General features: G+C 44.1%; 2 protein-coding genes across 3 annotated transcripts; both read right to left on the bottom strand.

Annotated features, from left to right (window-relative positions):
* Nucleotides 1–82: 82 nt before the first annotated feature.
* On the bottom strand, nt 83–9350 carry tbc1d23 (TBC1 domain family, member 23). 2 transcript variants are annotated; one of them, XM_076726537.1, is made up of 19 exons: nt 9292–9350; nt 8201–8312; nt 7575–7680; nt 6558–6762; nt 6337–6460; nt 6118–6242; nt 5976–6022; nt 5796–5899; nt 5523–5645; nt 5294–5386; nt 5038–5208; nt 4898–4940; nt 4648–4754; nt 4358–4500; nt 3900–3944; nt 3064–3152; nt 2832–2967; nt 2416–2610; nt 83–2085 (listed from the first exon to the last, which is right to left on the bottom strand). In XM_076726537.1, the coding sequence occupies exons 1-19, from the start codon at nt 9327–9329 to the stop codon at nt 2001–2003; spliced, it is 2091 nt and encodes a 696-aa protein (XP_076582652.1). In that variant the 5' UTR covers nt 9330–9350; the 3' UTR covers nt 83–2000. The 2 variants fall into 2 exon arrangements, with proteins under 2 accessions (XP_076582652.1, XP_076582653.1); XM_076726538.1 differs by lacking the exon at nt 3900–3944.
* Nucleotides 9351–10426: 1076 nt separating this feature from the next.
* Nucleotides 10427–17137, bottom strand: tomm70a (translocase of outer mitochondrial membrane 70 homolog A (S. cerevisiae)). Its single transcript, XM_076726536.1, has 12 exons — nt 16823–17137; nt 15578–15751; nt 14330–14456; nt 14125–14234; nt 13878–14026; nt 13433–13640; nt 13175–13309; nt 12958–13065; nt 12680–12796; nt 12424–12521; nt 12218–12340; nt 10427–12137 (listed from the first exon to the last, which is right to left on the bottom strand). Exons 1-12 carry the CDS (start codon nt 17054–17056, stop codon nt 11984–11986), a joined length of 1737 nt encoding a protein of 578 aa, XP_076582651.1. The 5' UTR covers nt 17057–17137; the 3' UTR covers nt 10427–11983.
* Between the last annotated feature and the right edge of the window lie 367 nt (nt 17138–17504).

Below are 17504 nucleotides of genomic sequence, written 5' to 3'. Positions count from 1 at the left end.
ACTGCAGCTGTTTTGCAACTTACAACCTTCCAACATAGAAGAAGACTGTGCACGCTCTTAAAAAGGAGCATACTCAGAGGGGTGCAGTCAAATACTCTCCATTTATTAAAAACAGAAAGGCTTAGAAAATAACAGCAGTACAGTAAGGTGCAAATTACACTTTAGACATGTTGCATTTTGACTAGTGGTGACATCCTTTGCCAGTGATGTTACAGAGTAATGTAAAGACTCCTGATCAAGGATGTTCCAGTCAATACTGAAGAATATCACAAAGTACAACACAATGCATGGATTACACAGGAATGCTATGAGAGACTGGAGTGAAAAAAGACCAGATTAGTGAGCCTTTAATTCAAGTTTTGGTTTCTGTTGCCCATATTTGAACCACGTTTTAGCTTGACCTCTCCCCACGTTTCATTTGAAAGGATAAATGGAATAAAACTGTCTCTGCACAGACGTTTCAACCGGAGCCGTCAGGAAGGTGCTGCATCACTTCAGAGGCTTTGACACTTTGAATCCAGGCTCTGACGCAAATGAATTAAGTACAAAGCGAGGAAAAGTCCAAAACAGGGTTTAAAGATTAGAGGAGAAGCAGCAATATACTGTGATATGTTGCCACTGCTGGTGCCAATATCACACATCACAGGCATGAGGCCGAAGGCAACAGTGGCAAGCAAACTGAAACGGCGTAGTTTCCACTAATACGATGGAGAAGACAGACTGGTTTGAAAACATAGAGTATATAATGACTTTTCTTTTAACACACTTTCTTTTCATTCCTTTCAAAGCCGTGCCGAGAAGTTCAAAGCACAGTCCTCGCTGCAGCGATCCGTCTGTCTAAATATGCAGCAGTTAGCCTCGATGATGGTCAGAGCCTTCCGGATGCGAACACGATCGGCGGTTGTTTCACCCGGACACTTTTAGAAGGATAACTGGGAAAATAATTCACACACTGAATCTGAGTAGGATGGGAAAATACTGAGGTGCTCAGGCTCTTAGTAACTACACTCACCGAACCTCCTGTTGTAATACTAATGTAGTCCAGAGGGGCTGTGAACAACGCTGTCTGAGAGCTACATCACACTGCTATGAGATGAGGTTAATTCATCAATATATGTAAAAGAAGAGAGTAAATGATCTCACAGACACTCTGTAAAAGGCTTACTTCTTAGTCTAGAAAGAAAGGGGAGCTGGTTTAGGGGCCAGCTGAAGTTTCACTGCATATTCTAACGATCAGGATATGCTTTCAAAATGACATTGCAAAGGTCTGTGCTGATATAGAGCAGTTTTACACAATATATACATCACATATTTATAAACGTCCTCAAATAGTTTCTATTTAAGGCTGCCTGCTGGAAAACAAAAGTTATCAAAAACAGTTGTTGCGGTAGGAAACCTGCCTCATGTGCCAGCACTGCTGCTTTTTCTTTTTGGGATGTGCGTCTTAGACTGAGCTGGCTCACTCGTGCTCACCTCCTGACCAGAACAATGGACGCTAAATCTACTCTCAACGCATCTGAAAAGTAAATGAAGAGACGTGACTGAGCTTCAGCGCTGTTCACTGCAGAACAAATGGGTCGGGGTCGAAGGAGAAGGTCAGTCGTGTCGTGAGTGAACAGGTCGGTCAGTACGCTACGTTAAGGCCAGAGGGAAGTTGCCAAAGTGGAACTGCACAGCAATGAGATGCCATGTTTCATCAGTAATCAAGAAAAACATACAGCGTAACCAATATTGTTTAAATTAGTCTAAGAGAATGGTTGGATGACTGCGGAGCACCTAAGTATTTCATCACACACAGTCTGTCCCACAGGCCTGCAGTCAGCAGTGTGTCCCCATGTCCCAAACACAGACCACACAGGGCTTCACGGTCAACGCTGCGCTGGATCTGTCCAGGAGGGAGGACAGCTGAGGGAGAGCGGGACAAGGTTTCACTCTGGGCAGACAGAGACGCTTCTTACAGTCTGTGTCACGGCTGGCCGTCGCGACCCCGTCGTCTCCCTTTACGAGCTCTCCAGTGCGTCGAGGACTTTCATGATCTGCTGCTTAATGACCTTGGTGGCGTCGCCTGCGTTGGGTATCAAATATCTGACGGGGGGACGGAAAGACAATGTTAGTCCAGAGGACACAGGACTGAAATAACAAAGAGGAAATACTGTCTTTCATAAACACTGATTTTTAATTTAGCCTGTTTAGCCTCTAAAAGAATACTTTGCAAAATTTGTCCATGTAGTTCTCAAATTGCTAATTGTCATATTTAGCATATTAACACGAGGGTGGAACTGATCTCAGATATCATGCTCAGGAGAATGGGGCGAACAGACAAGCTGGAAATAGCGCCTCCGGCCACAGCTGCCTTAAAATGACAATTAAGGCCTTTTCTAATATCTTTGGGATTTAAAATTTGTAATCGGGCACCTCTCAACCGCCGATATCTCCACCCCAGCTGAGTTGTTGCTGCCAAACTTGAACGTGATCAGCTCCGGGTGCTTCTTTTTGGATGTGATCTTCACCACAGAGTTCAGGGCTTGTCTGGACTGGATGTAGGCGAAGCCCTTCCTCGAGGCGATCTCGCGCAGACAGTACATGTGAGTCGCTGTGATCAACAAGTGGCTGGAAAAACAAATAATAACAGCGTCAGTGTTGCGTTTCACAGATTCCTGAGTTATTGCGAGGCCTCTTGTTCATTCATGTTTAAGGAAGTGCAGATTAGTCACGTTCAAATGCAACTTCTTGCCCAATCCATCCTTCCACACCCACGGCCGATGGGGAGGATGCGTCAGAGTGTCTGATGAGCAGTACTTTGACATACATTCATTCAGGCAGCGACTCACCTGGGGAACATGTGACCGGTTTCTTTCACCTCGTTACACGGAATGTGATGCTTCACATCTGGTTTGTTTATCCAGGTCTGAATGTTGACTATCTCCTTCCTGTCATCGTCTGACATAGACGAGCTGTCGATCTCATCTGAGAGGGCATTCGTAGCAGGTTACCATTCAGTTTTTCAAAATAAAAAGGTCTGAAATGATTCAAATGTTTCAGCTACATTCAGTGGGACTTTACCTGTGTCGTACTCCTCTTCATCGCCAATACTGAAAACGGGCTTCACCCCGCGGTAAGGTTTGCCAACGCGGTCGCTGCTGCTCACGTGCCTACAGATGGAAAGCAACATCAGCATCAGTGAAGGATGTGAAGACGCGTTAATGGCTGTGATGAAATCAAATTAAAAAACACATAAGAAGATAGAAATGACATGAGCAGCTCCAGGCTGCAGTGAAACATTCTCAGCCCACTACTGCCACCTTACGCTGTTAAACACAAAGAAAGAGGTTAAATGGGACATTTATACTCCAGAAGGGCTACAGATTAGTCAGGCTATGATATTCAGGGCTATTTGCAGGCAATCATAGGGTTGTTTTTTATCTTTTTTAGTGGATTAATGCCTCTGCATAGCCCTGGCTATCATCTAACAGAACAATGAAATGGACAGACAGACTGTTAAGAGCATCTCCAAGCAAACAGCAGTGAAGCTGAGGTTCTCCCTAAAACACCTCACGTATTCAGACAAGAGACGACGGCCTCAGTGAGTTGTGGATGTAAAGATGACTCAATGCTTCCTGAAAGGCCACGGCAGCGTCAGTGGTGCCAACTAAACAGCAGTGCTGAATGTTGTTAGTGAAAGCGTCAGACAGACCCCGAACATCTCGCACACAGCCCGCCCACACCGTATGGGGGAGGTGTGGGGGTGTTACATGAGTGAGGGGCGTGGGCAGAGATGCCGATACTAAGCATGCGTTGATGTGACACAGGCCAACTCTCCTACAGCCCAGCGGACCGGTGCGGGTCTACAGCCAGTGGGCATGCTGGTGACAAACAGCTCGAGGGCAGGGAGCTCTTACCGATCTGGAGTCACCTTCTCTGGCCAGGGCAGATTGAAAGATATTCTAGCATGGAATAAGGCACAAGGTTTGGTGAACTTAAAAAAACTGCAAAGCTCAACGTCAGTGACACTCATCAAATGACCACAGTTGTCTGATTTCATAGTCCACTCTTCATTTTTGCAGCCTTCATAGTTCACACTTTGTAACGTGTTCAGTCAGGTGTGAATATGTATTAAACCCAAAAGTAGCTGTAGCACCTCTTTAATGTTTGCTCTTTACCTAATTTTAGTGGAATTTATTGTTAATTGAAAAAGAAATGTAACATTTGTTTTCTGGATAAAATAATTTCATTGTTTTGTCTCTTGTGTTGTGCAAAACTTCAAATTTTCACCTCTAAAACTCAAGAAGGGTGTAAGAGTGTGCTGCAGTGTGGGTGTCAGGAGTGGAGGCTCGGTCGTGATGGAGTTAGACCTCACCTCTCGACGGGGGTGGAGGTATTCTCGATGAAGCTGATCATCTTCTCCTTCACGTTTACTGACTTGGACTTGAGAGCAAACGTCATTTTGTTGACTAAAGACTTGACGCCTTTGCTGTCTCCAGGGCTACTTAGTGACTCTCCCTGTATCAGAGGGGAAAAGACAATCTGTTTAAAGAAGTAAAAATATATTCCATCCAACAGGAAGCTGAAGACAGACACGCAGCATGATGGCGAAGTGATTTTTCTCAATCTACTGACACGAGCATTCACACGTTTGTGGCCACTTACATCAGCAGAGCTGAGGCTGCTGTGAGATCCGGACGTGCTGACGATCCAGTGCACGTACGAGGAGTCGAGACCCTCCACGTTCATGTCTACCAGATGCTTCTGGAGGGCTGAAATCACACAAATTTCTCTTAGTTTTTCCACTTCTCACAAATATCCAAACTGCAATTGTGACCAACGACATTTCCGCACAAGTAAGATGATATTTATGACAGAAGAACAGGTTTCTAGAGCCAGAAAATCCCCCGCTTACCCATGAATCCTCCTTTCGCGATGCTGACATACTCTTTGTTTTTCTGTAAGAGAAAACCTTGAATTAGCAAAATACAGACCATGCGACACTTTGTGTTCCCTCCAGCCACCTTCTCGTCCGTCTGTTTTCATGTCCCCCACCTGCAGGAAATGTGCCAGCACCATGTTCATGTACATGTCCTCCTCCTCCCTCCCGCTGCCCATGAAGCACAGGTGCTCTCCGCTGGCGATGGAGCCGGACTCCAAAGACTGCTTCTGAGCCTCCAAGAGGGACTTCACAGAGAGAGCAAACTCAGAGGGGTTCTGGAGCATCTGTGAGAACAAAGGGAAACAGGTTTATTACACATTCAGGTATTTCATACATGTCTCAGAGAGAATCAGCAGTGTCTGCTCTCACCAGGTCGGAGTCCAGGTGGAAGGCCGTGGACAGGTGCCCAGAGTTGTACTGCTCCGCAGGCCGACAGTCCACCACGAAGAAACGTACTCCATCCTGAAAGTACAATCCATCATTACCACATCACACATTCTCCTCTCTTTCTTTCTGCTCACATGGCTAACAAACAGCAGAGGGTTAATAATTGCTTCTCTGGTTGAATGTAGTTCAGAGTAACGTGAGTGTTACTGACCTGCTGCAGCTGGTTTGCCTGCAGGATCTCAGGGACAGACACGAGGAGACACAGGGCCTGACTCAGGTCAGTGTCCTCTTCTTTCAGAGCCACCAGGCTGCTACCAAACAGATTCTGGTTCATCTGGTGGGACAGAAAAAACAGACACTTGGCTTGTGAACAAAGACTTCTCCTGTGCAGCTGCCTTTATCTCTTTGTTAGCTTTCTCATTACAGACTCGGTTGTGCTCAGCACTGCTCCACATGCATCAAGCATATCTGTACACTGCCTCACCTTTCTGAGGGACAAAGGGGTCTTGCTCTGGTAGTACTGGGCAAGAGAAAACAAATCTTCAATGTCCTCGGTTTCCAGGTGAGAAGGAGACGCTTCAAGCATTTCTGTGACAAGGAAAGTCGTGTTAAAGTCCAGGATTTAACATGATTACCAAACAAACTGACGGCGAGTCAAACTTACTGATAATGTTTTCTTTGCTGTCTCCTTCTTGTGTAAGGATGGTCTCTCTGCAGGCAAAATCAAAGGAAGACAGATCAAACTTACACTGAAGGTTTCTAAGCGCAGTCATGTTTCTGCACAGGTTACACTAGCTGCTGCCTACTTGGCATTGACGAGGATGATGAGCATGAGGAAGAAGATGAGGAAGGGGTCGGCCTGCTGCAGGTAGAAGTCCCACAAGGCCTGTGTAACTTCAGGAAGGCAGTGGCTGGAAAACAAACTGCTCAACTAAAGAGGAAATATGAACAAAGACAACACATATATATTACCTGTCACCAGTCAATAACACGTCAGACTGACGGTGGAGAAAAGAAACACAAACCCAGCTGAAGGCGTAGGAGTCAGGTGTGATCTTTTTGGTGTCCAAGAAGGAGCAGAGCTCGGGCTCGTGGTACTGCAGCAGTAGTCTGTACAGGTGGAAGGGTCGGCCGTTTGGCACACATTCCCTGAAATGGACGTATGTGACACACGTTATAATTCAGGTCTCCATTTCCTGTCTGTGTGTGAGTGGAATGTGACAGATGACTGAAGCAGGGCTCAGACCTGGGGATGTATTTATTCATAATAGCGTAGAAGCAGTTGTAAAGGTCGCTGCGGGGAAGCCGAAGCCCCAGTAGTGGTTTGAGCAGGTGCGGCCAGCTCAGCTCCGGGGTGAAGGATATGTTGCGGGACTTGCAGTAGAACGTGATGACCGACTCAACATCAGACACCATTTCACTCCTCTCTTCCTCCGACACTCCCAGCTGGTCTAAACATGGGAACCAAAGCAGGAAGTGTTAGTCACCTTGCACAGATGTCGCCATCTACATTTGGCCTTAAAAAACAGGAAGCAGAGTAATGTAGAATGTGTCCTGACAAGGAAAACTTCGCAGTATGACCAACCTAAATCATAAAATAATACATGAAAAGAGCACTCCTGCTGTATTCTTAGTTTTTCTGAGCAACGTTCTCATAAGAGGCTTTCTATTTTGAGCTGTAACAGATCTTGCTGTCAACATGTCAGAAGAGCAGACTAATAAAAGTTATTTGTTCCTCTGAAATCCTGACGGTCTTCTTCAGATACTGACAGACTGTGAGCGAGACCCAAAATTAACACGACCCTTCTTTCTTCTCTCCTGCTGCTTCTTGGTGTGTGTCCCTCATCGACTGCCTCAACCTGAGACATGCACTCACCAGAAGGTGCTGCAAAGTTACATGCATCCATGAAAAGCTCCAAGAAAGGCTACTTTCTATTGCTGTATGTTGATGTTGCCTTAATGTTTTCAGCCCAGACGGCCATCAACTACAGTATGTGTAGCATTAAAAGAGCACAGCGAGTTCTGATTGCTTACCTATAACTCTGTGGGACTAAAGATGGACAGTTAAAACAGTTACTCCCTGTCAAAATCAGGGACCTACATTACCCACAATGCAACTTGATTCGTTGACAGTTTAGTCAGAGATTCAGATGTGTTGTGCTTGTAGAAACTAATGTGGCCTGGAGCCTCAAGCAGAGGTGAGGAGGGGGCTGCAGGGGTCTGTAATTCCAAAATCCAGCATCTTGTTAAGGAACTGACTCACCAATCAGCTGCTGACTGCGGTTGTGAATGAGGGTCTGTTCTGGTAAATCAAGGACGCCGTCCCACGGAGACAGGCTGTCTCCTTTTCCAGAGACGTTTAGAGCGATCTGCCAACACAAAAGAGGGAATCACTGCAAAACCTGAAGCTACTGACTGATAAGTGGTCATTTAATAATCTCTTATCAAAGACTGAGACTGATCTGCACTCAGTGACTCACCGCTGCTCCATTAATGAACAACCACAACTTAAGCACTAACATGTACACGTGTTAACTGTCCAAAGTAGAACCTCTCAGCATTTGTCCACGTAAGTCACACACACAAATATGCAGAAGCTTTGTTGTTTCGAACATGACTGACGCCTTAATGGTGCGTCACAAAGCATCTCAGGTACATCATCTGTGCCTGAGATGCTAGTCTTTCCAGTCTGTTGACTTGTGTCTGACGAGGGACGTCTCCACCCTTACTGCACATGAACTCTGATAACAGAAGCATTACTGGCTTCAGTTTGCATACAAGCACACACTAACACACTTAAACTACAACATTAGTCACATTACAAGTGAAAAGGCTTTTTGTAAATGTCATTTTCAGCATGTGTGGACTGAGTCTCGTCATACTTCTCACCTTCCACATCTTGGCCCTGTGCTGAGCTGAATGCTCCTGGACCTGGATGACGCTTCTCTCCATCTCCATGTCCGAGCCACCAGAGTCCAGAGCCTCGGCTAGATCCTGGTCCCTGAACAAACACAAACAGCACAGTTAGACAAGCTAACAGACGAGTGAAGCATAAATGGTCATTTTTCTGTGTGATTGTAGTTCCCACAATGGTCTAAATTCATTATGAGCAATTCATCACCTTTGGTCTCTGGCAACTTTTAATCAGCACTTGTGGTGATGTTTGGCATGTGATAAAAGTATTACAGAATAATCATTACGTAAGTCCCATGTGATTGCTGTCATACAAATTACCACCACGGAGACATTACTGATCATTTCGGTTTGTCTTTACATCATTATGCAGGGAAAAGTGTTGAAGCTCGACCATTTAACAGGTGATTTTCCACTACAGGCAGATATCACGACACATAAAGATATGGGAATCTTTTGACGACGATATTCATCTCCATAACGCCCAGCACTTCATCCAGCTAGTTTTTTGACAAGCTCAATACTTCACTGACAACTTTGAGATTGCTTTAATACTGTATCTTAATGTGATTTTGATCATTATGATTAGCTTCGAGTTCAGTATGTGACCGAGAGGAGGAAACTGGAGCTAGGGTAAAAGCTAAGGCTGGGATCTGTTTAAAGGGAAGCAGAACCCGACAAACACCGGCTATCTAGCTAGTTATTGTTAGCATGCTGGCTAACAGGCTTTGTTTATAAACTTGTCTGTGCGAGGAAGAAAGTTATGAAAATATAAGCACTTTTAATGATATTTCTCAAAAGCTTTTTGGTCATTTGTGTCCGTTTTAATGTCCGGGCTGCTAATTTATCGTCACCAACTTGGCTAATTAACACTAGCTGGCTAGCTGCCGAGTAGTAACGGCACCAAGCTGGTTTCAGACGAGCGTCCATCGTCAGCGGAACAGACGGACTCCGCAAACTCATATTTAGTTGCTACACATCAAATTCTGTCAGATGGAGCCGAAACAATTGTTTGACAATCGAGAAAACGCCTCGTATGATGTCTGTCCGTTGACAAATTGTCTCACCAGCTGCCCTGAAGGGCTTCCTCCGCGGCATCCGCCATTGTTGTGTTGACGGAGACACGTCACTTGCCGTCAACACGGCCGATGTGTCGCGAACTCTGACGCTGATTAATGAGCCGCTGAGATTGAGTGCAGCTAATTGTCCCAGTAATAAAGATGGTATTTGTAACAGATATGAAGAAGCATGCTGATGCTATGTTCAAAAAGATTAAATGCCACATGTGATCTTCTTTTAATATCAAATCCTGCACTTTAATGAGCCTGTATGTGTTGACAGGATCCAGACTGATCACTGTTCCTCATCACACTTCAGAGCCCAAAGCCTGAAGTGCTCTGACACTTCAAAACAATCTCCTGCAGGCAGTGTTTCAACTGCCTCTTTTCATCTTCATATTATGTGTTTAGGATGTTCAATTTTACATTTGCAATTTGCACAATGTGCTGACTGTGTCTGTAAATACTGGAACAATAAACCTGAGAGTTACTGAAGCTATTTATAGTTGTTTACTGGAGATCAGTATGTGATGAGCCCTTTCACAGCAATTTGACTTGTCAAAGTGGATAAAGCACAGGTGTACTGGCTCCATTTTATTAAGGTGTCCTAGTAAGCTAGAACTGTACAAGTGAACCAGCAAAACAAAATAAATGTTATTCATTGTTTTTCTAATGATGTTTCACAATTGCTTATGTAGTTCCACATATTTACTTGTCACATCTAATCTAAAGCTAAGCTGTATGTATGTTTCAATGTTCACTGTTATGTAATGTTGTAAATCCATGAATTATTTCACTCTATAACATAACAAATCTTAAACGTGAACAGTGACAGAAGATATATAAAAATGAAGGTGTAATGAAGACTGAACATTGCCTCAAGGGGGCGCACATGTGGCATTTGAGGCAGCTGTTAGTCTTTGCCTGTAGGTGGCAGCATCAGCACATCTGAACATTAAAGTCAGTTTCATGAGCTGCTTTGCATTTACTGAAAACAAGTGAAATGCTGATTTATTGGTCTACAAGTTAACAGCGAGCAGGCAAAAAAGGAACTAAAAAGATTCAAAGCATGAAAACAGAAGTGTAAGTGTGTTTTGGCTAAATGTGCAGCTGAACAAGCAAGGGAACACTTACAAAGGTGAAATTCATTCCAGGAATTATAACTTTATTAGGATTTATATTCTCTTTCACTTTGGTCACCATACATATCGTAGATGAAGAATGTCAGTGTAATTTCTATCAAACAGCCAAAGTTTCAGGACATCTGCAGATTACCTGCTGATCAAAGGTTAACTCTCATTTGACTCTGAAAGCTTAAGAAAGATGATTTTTGTTGAGAGGCAGTCCTCACCAGCTGCAGCTTGGAATGCATGAATCGGTTCTTTACTGTTACCACGCAGTCAATAAAACTCAGCCATCACTGCTTCTGGAGAAATGAACGTCACACAACTATTTGAACTTCGTTTTCAAAAAACTGAAAAAGTTCCAAACATTCAGCAGTGGTGGCTAATTTTATTTATGGATGGATGCTACTTGAGAGCCAAATCATACATTAAACCAAGAGCTTGTGAGGGCTGCGCGTGGGCTGGAAATAATAAGGCTTGGGTTGAGAAAATATAACAGGAGAAAGAGAGAAAAATAAAACCGCTGTCTTCAGGTTACTCACTCAAAAGATGAAATCAAACGTAGCATGAAAAATAAACATTTTACAATAAAATACAAAATAAATCATGTCTCTCAATTAAAGTGAGCTAGGAAAAACACTGAATATTCAATCCTTTGTGACATCTTCTGACACTAGCGGCAATTAAAAAAAAAAAAAAAAACATTTTCAAAAAACTAAAGACAGAGTTGGTTAAATTTTTCTAATCAAAAGTGTTTTGCCCAAAGTCTCATAGTTGGGGTTTTCCTAGTGTTGAAGACAGCACGAGCATGGCATTTACAGTGAACATGCTGCACAAAGTATATATATATAAAAAAAAGAAACAAGCAGTCCCACAATTAAAAAAAAAAAAAAACACTTCAGGATGCTAAACTAGCCTCTCTGTTAGCCCACGTCCATGAGATCAATTCCAGCATTACAAACACTGACATTACACATTTGACTACAATTTTAATCTTGCATTCGGAACTGATTATGTAGGTTACAATATGAAAGGAGCTGGACAAAACCACTTTAGATCAGCATAAATTAACAGGTGAACAGTCCATTAGAACTATATAAAGCTCTCACAGTATTTTCTGTAGATCCAAGTGTCACAAAAGCCTTAAAGTCAGTAATTGGTTCAAAAGACTGCGCGCATTTCAATTCTCTTACACTTCACATAGTTACTACTAATTTAGACAGGTATACATGGCCATTCATGTATGTATTTCTCTCTAGACGATACAATCTTTCTCTTTATTCAGACCAATAAAAAGGTTTGACGATGAAGTGCCCCCCTCACCCTGACAGACCGCCTGGTCACCCATTGGCCTAGACCACAGCCTCGGCTTGATTGTGAATAGAAATCCTTATTTCCGTGACAATAACCCCCTTTAATGTGATGTAAACACAGCCTATATTCAGGGCTCTTCTTTTTTCTTAATCCAGTACTCCTTTTTTTTTTTTTTTTAAACAAATCAAAGTAGGTCAGACAGTTGCACTTTTAACACAGTTAGGTTGAGCGATGAAGAGATTGGCGATCAGTTGGCGGAGGAGTTACAGTGTCGGAGGTTTCAGCCCGTACTTCCTTGCCACTTCAGTCTGGGCGTATGCTGCATCACATAATGAGTACAAATGGGCCATCTCCATCTCTGACTTGGCCAGGTTAATTGCCTTGTTGAACATTTCTATTGCCTTGTCCAGATTGCCCCTGAAAGGAAAGGTTCTCGTTATTGCGAGCACTTCAAGAAGTCTCCTCGTGAGTGCATTGAGTCAAGTTGTCAGTCTCACCTTTGAACTTCAATAGTGCCCATCGTTTCATAGGCGAAGTCACATTTGTTGTCGATTTCGATGGCCTTACTGATGAGCTCCAGACCCAAGTCAAGGTCCTGTTTCCACTGAAGCTGTAACAAACTGGACGTACATTGAACATTTAGGAACTGATGACTGATCACGTTATTTAACAGCATGCCCGCATAAAGGAGAAAAACACCTACCCCTTGTGGACATATGTGGTAGCATTGTCTGGTTCCAGTTCAATACACTTGTCATACATCTCGTCTGCTTTTCCAAACTGCTGCTGATCAGTCAAAGCCTGAAAAATACCCAAGAAGATGTACTGTGCATGTTGACATCAACCTACAGCTGCTATTTTCTGTCTGAATACAGCAAACTTATTGTAAAATGGACAGAGCAAATGAGCACTAAAGCAACCGCTGACGTGCAAACAGAATGAAATCAATGAATCTGCACCTGAGCATAAAGAGCGTAGCCCTCGGCACACTTGGGGAACCTTCTGATAACGTCCTCAAAGCCGTCCATGGCTGTCTGTACTTGTGACGGGTTGTTTCCAGTATACGCTTGTCTGTACTGAAGAACATAAGAAAAAGAAACTCAGCAGCTTATCTTGAATTGTATCACCCATTAACGCTACAGGCAGCACGGCCGATCAAAATAAAAGAATCAGTTTATTCATTAGATAAGCAGGATGACGGCACATTTGCTATTCAAATCCTGAGTGGATGACTTACAAGAGCGAAGCATTTCTGTGCCTGGGCGAGAGCAGAGTCGGGCCTGAGCAGGATGCACTCATCAAAGTCTCCCACCGCCTCGTCCACCTGGTCCAGCAGGATTTTCAGCTGAGAGGAAATAAAGACTTTAGACAGAGCAATGCAGCATAAAGCAAGATAAGGAAGTAGCTGTCAACTGACTTGGAACTTGAAGCAACCGATTCAGCCGCATTCCTACCTGACCCCTGTGGTGATAGACGTCAGGGTTGCGTGTGTCAATCTCGGCTGCCATGTTGAAGTCTTGTGTAGAGAGCAGAGGCTGCTGCTGCTGCATGTACATGCTTCCGCGCTTGATCAAAGCATTGGCTCGTAGCTGTAAAGAGTAGACGATAGTACAGTTTGTAGACCCTTATAGTCTTATTGATCCACTATCCCTGTTGTCACATTGCCCAGGTATCCTCAACTACAAACAGGCCATCAAATAAACAGTGCGCACCTTCACGTTGGCGTCCTGCATGTTGATTACGCGGTCTAAATCAGGCTGAGCAGCAGTGGCGTTACCAATGAGCAGGTAGAATGTGGCGCGCAGCAGGAGGGCCTCGGCGGTGTATCGACCACCTGACTCGATCTCCTTGGTGCATTCGCTGATGATTTTGTCATAGTTCTCCTCCTCCATGTACTGCTTTGCCTTCAGGTAGCCAGAGCTGAAGAGGTGGAAAAACAGATGAGGAAAAGTGTGAAACTACCGGGTGATAATTCTCACTTTGCAAACAACAGAGGTATGAAGTGTGAGGATCTGCCGTTTCCAGAAGTGTTTCCTTTTGTTCCTATTGCGTAAGGAAAAATTCCCAGCATGTCACTCTATGCCTGCAGCTCCTCCGTCTCTCCTGCTACAACCTGAGTGTACCAGGTGAGTGAATACTGGGTAAACATTCTCTGACCTTCCAGTGACCTCAGCTGCCTCGCCCTCCTTGTCCTTGTCTTCATCTTTCTTCTCCCCCTTCTGCAGGGGCTGTGAGATGATATCATCCGTGAACGAGCTAAAGTAGGATTTGATGAACTGAGGAGAGGGCATCATCGGTTCACGGTTCTACAGAAGAGGGGTTTCAAAAAACAAAAAAAGTTTACTGTGACAGTTCAGAGGAAGAAAACTGAGAGAAATGCTTGTGTGTACAAGTGGAAAAGTACCTTGTATTTCTCTTTGGCCTTCTCTTTTCCCAGCTGTTTCAGTACCTTGTCTGCCAGTAACATGCTCTGTTGGTTTTGGAAGGCCTCAAGAATACACACCGCTGTGACGTCTGGAGGATACACAGGGAAAGAAACCGTAAATAAAAGTCACACATTTCAAGTTAAACTTGTAAAAGAATGTTTTCAGAAGAAAAGAGTGTCTCACCCTCTAGGCACTCCTTCTTGTTGTCTAGTTTTTCCAGAGCTTTAGCCCGCCTGAACAGGGCCTTGACATAGCGTGGATTCATTTCCACAGCCTGAGAGCAGTCCTGTACCACTTCTGTCCATTTCATCTGAAATAATAATTTAAATGCTGTTAATCTCCCAAACACATGTGCATCTGAATATGCAGCAGTTCAGGTGTCTGTCCACTACCCCGAGAAGGCTTATAGGTCCAATGGAGACACAGACCTGCATGTTTTGAAGTGGTCCAAGAGTCCTACAGTGTCTGACATTGGAAGACGAATATATATAAAATTAATCTTTAACATAGAACCTTTGAGTTCTGCAATGCAGAAAACACGGATGGAATCTGGACTTCGACAATAAAACAGAATCAACTGTAAAATGCAGAACATTGCAGAAATTGCCAAAATGTAGATGCAATTTACAGAAATCAGGGTTTTCCCTACCATTATACGCATTTCATTTACAGCAGCCAAGCCAAATAAAGAGAAAAATAAAACACTGCTGCAATGTTTTGGTGTCTTTCTCACACAGAGACCAAACAACAACCTGAAAACTGACACCTAAAACATTAAGGAAACATTTCTTCAGTGACAAAAGTCTAAATGAGCCAACAACATTTCACCACTTCCGACTGGGGTGAAATTTTCTACACTGATTAGTCAAATTTTCAACGATATACTTTTCGTTGGAGAGCTTATGTGAGCAGTGGACCTGATGAGGCTGCATGAACCTCTGCGACTTTGTAAACCTTCAATCAAACATGAGGGCGGAAAGATCTGAATGTTGATGATTTACACAACACATTGAATCTATAACACATTAACCAAAGAGGAACAACCACTGATTTCTGCACAGGCCATCGCTTAAGGCTTAAAGCTGCAATAAGACAAAACAGAGGACGCCTTGACTCATATTTTAAGTTGAATGAATATATGAAGTATTGACCTGTGTGTCTTTGGGGACATTTAAAATGAGCCAATGTGTATCACAGAACAAAAACATTTGCAAGAACTACAGTTGTTAATTAAATTAACAATTTACTGTTAATTTCTGCAAAATTGATCAAGTATCAGTCCCACACTGTCAATATAACAAAGAATGACCTGCTCACTTTTTTGCTTAGACATTTAAATTTGTCATGATTTTTTTTTTTTTTTTTGCACACCAGCTGTGTCGTCCATATCAACAACAATCTTTGCACACATAAAAACAAGGCGTTGCCAACCTGCTGTTCGTAGGCTGCTGCTCTGTTCTGGTAAAACGTTGATAAATCAGTCTTCTGCTCTGTGGGGCAGAGACCGATGGCCTCTGTGTAGCACTGGATGGCGTTCTCATACTTGCCAGCCTTGAAGTACTTGTTGCCCTTGTTCTTTGCTGCCTGAGCCCGATCCAAAGGGCTCTAAATGAGAGAGAGGAAAGCAAATGATTATTGATTAGATGGACTCCCTGTGACTCAGTGGACTGGTACAAAAATTGCTAAGGAACCATTAATAACAAGTTCGCCTCCAGTAATACTGATTTAATGCTTAACAATGAATGTGCATGACCTGAAAGTCTGGGAATAAATTATGCCTGTATGATGCTTATCTACTACCAGTAATTCCACTTTCATGGCTACACATGAATATGACCTAAGGCCTCAAATGGATCCTGTGTGATTTGTCAAATAATGGTGATGGCTGTTAAATTTTATGATATAATGACCTCACACTCACAGATTACTGAAGCCACACTATGCTTTAATTTAGCTGAAAACTCGACAAACTGTCAAACATTTTAGCAGAGAGCTCAATCACTCCAAACAAAACTAGACTGCTGGTCTCTGGACTGTGGCTCAACTGTCAGTAATAACGCCCACATGTATCCGACTGCGTTACTGGACATTACCTGTACGTGATAAAGCAACGTGAAAAGACTGACAGCCTGTTAGATTACCCAATAAACCTGCCTCTGCGTAAACAAGACGGATTCAAATGACAGCCATCCCCGCCCCACTTCACTTTCTGAGTAAACACCGCCAGCTAGCATGCGCTAAAACGAAAGCTACACTATCGATGTCAGTTATAAGACATGTTGTCACGTTGTTCGCATGTGGGTTTCATCGTAGGCTTTACCAGCTGCACTTGTTACACATTTAACATAATGCTCGCTTTACCGGCGTGTAGGTTAATAGAGATTTGCCACCGGGATAATTAACCAAGCTAGCTACCTTGATACCGTTAGCTTACACAACAGCTAGCTAGCGCTTAACATCGGCTAATCCACCAGCGATGAACCGGTTGCTTTCGGCCTTGCCCTGGTGAAGGTAGCTGTCACTGACAGCACCAGCAACGTTAGGTGTCCTTGACTGCACTTTGACAGTAACGACGTATTTAGTCAGAAAAGCGTTCGTTCTGCAAAATCATGCTAACGTGGGGAATGCTATAGCACACTGACAACAGAGGGAAGCGGAGTCTCTAGGCAACGGTACCATGTTCTCCTGCTCCCGGCTGGCTCGTGCTGCGCCGTCTTGGCCCTGCACGGGACTGGCGCTGCCTTCTGGAGTTTTCCGCTCCCCGGTCCCTTTCCTTTCCTTCGTCCTGCTGCGGTTCCACAGGTAAACCGCCCCCACTCCCAGCACAATGGGAGTCCCGACTAACAGTGCCAGCTGCCACCGGGGTAGTCCGGTACCGGACTGCGGCTCGACTGGCTTGGAAGCAGCCATGATGTACGACCGAGCAATAGTTAGCCAGCCAGCAGCGCCACCAGCAAACAGCGTGAGCGACCGCCGCTTCTTCTTCCCGTGTTCTGCGAGGTCACACACAGCGAGGCATCATGGGATACTGGCGGGGAATCCACGGGGCTACCTGTAGCTGTAGTTCGGCTGTGGCGTTTTGTAGTCCAAACATCATGTGAAGTGTGAAACATGATCCTGGAAGAATCATGACAAGGTGAATTTTGCCTATAGCCGTCCATTTTAGTAGTTCTTAAGACTGAGGCATTGATGCATTGTAGTCTCAGTTATAATGAGCAGTGAAGTGTCAGATTAGTTAGAAATGTGCATCACATACGTAAATCACCATTTACACAGGCCCAACATGTTCAACAGGTTTGAACATGGACCCCGACTGACCCCCACCCCTCACTGTCACCGCATCCACACTGCAGCCCAC

The sequence above is a fragment of the Chaetodon auriga genome, chromosome 3 (assembly GCF_051107435.1).
Source record: "Chaetodon auriga isolate fChaAug3 chromosome 3, fChaAug3.hap1, whole genome shotgun sequence".
Lineage (NCBI taxonomy): Eukaryota > Metazoa > Chordata > Actinopteri > Chaetodontiformes > Chaetodontidae > Chaetodon > Chaetodon auriga.
This window is presented reverse-complemented; position numbering and strand designations above follow the sequence as displayed.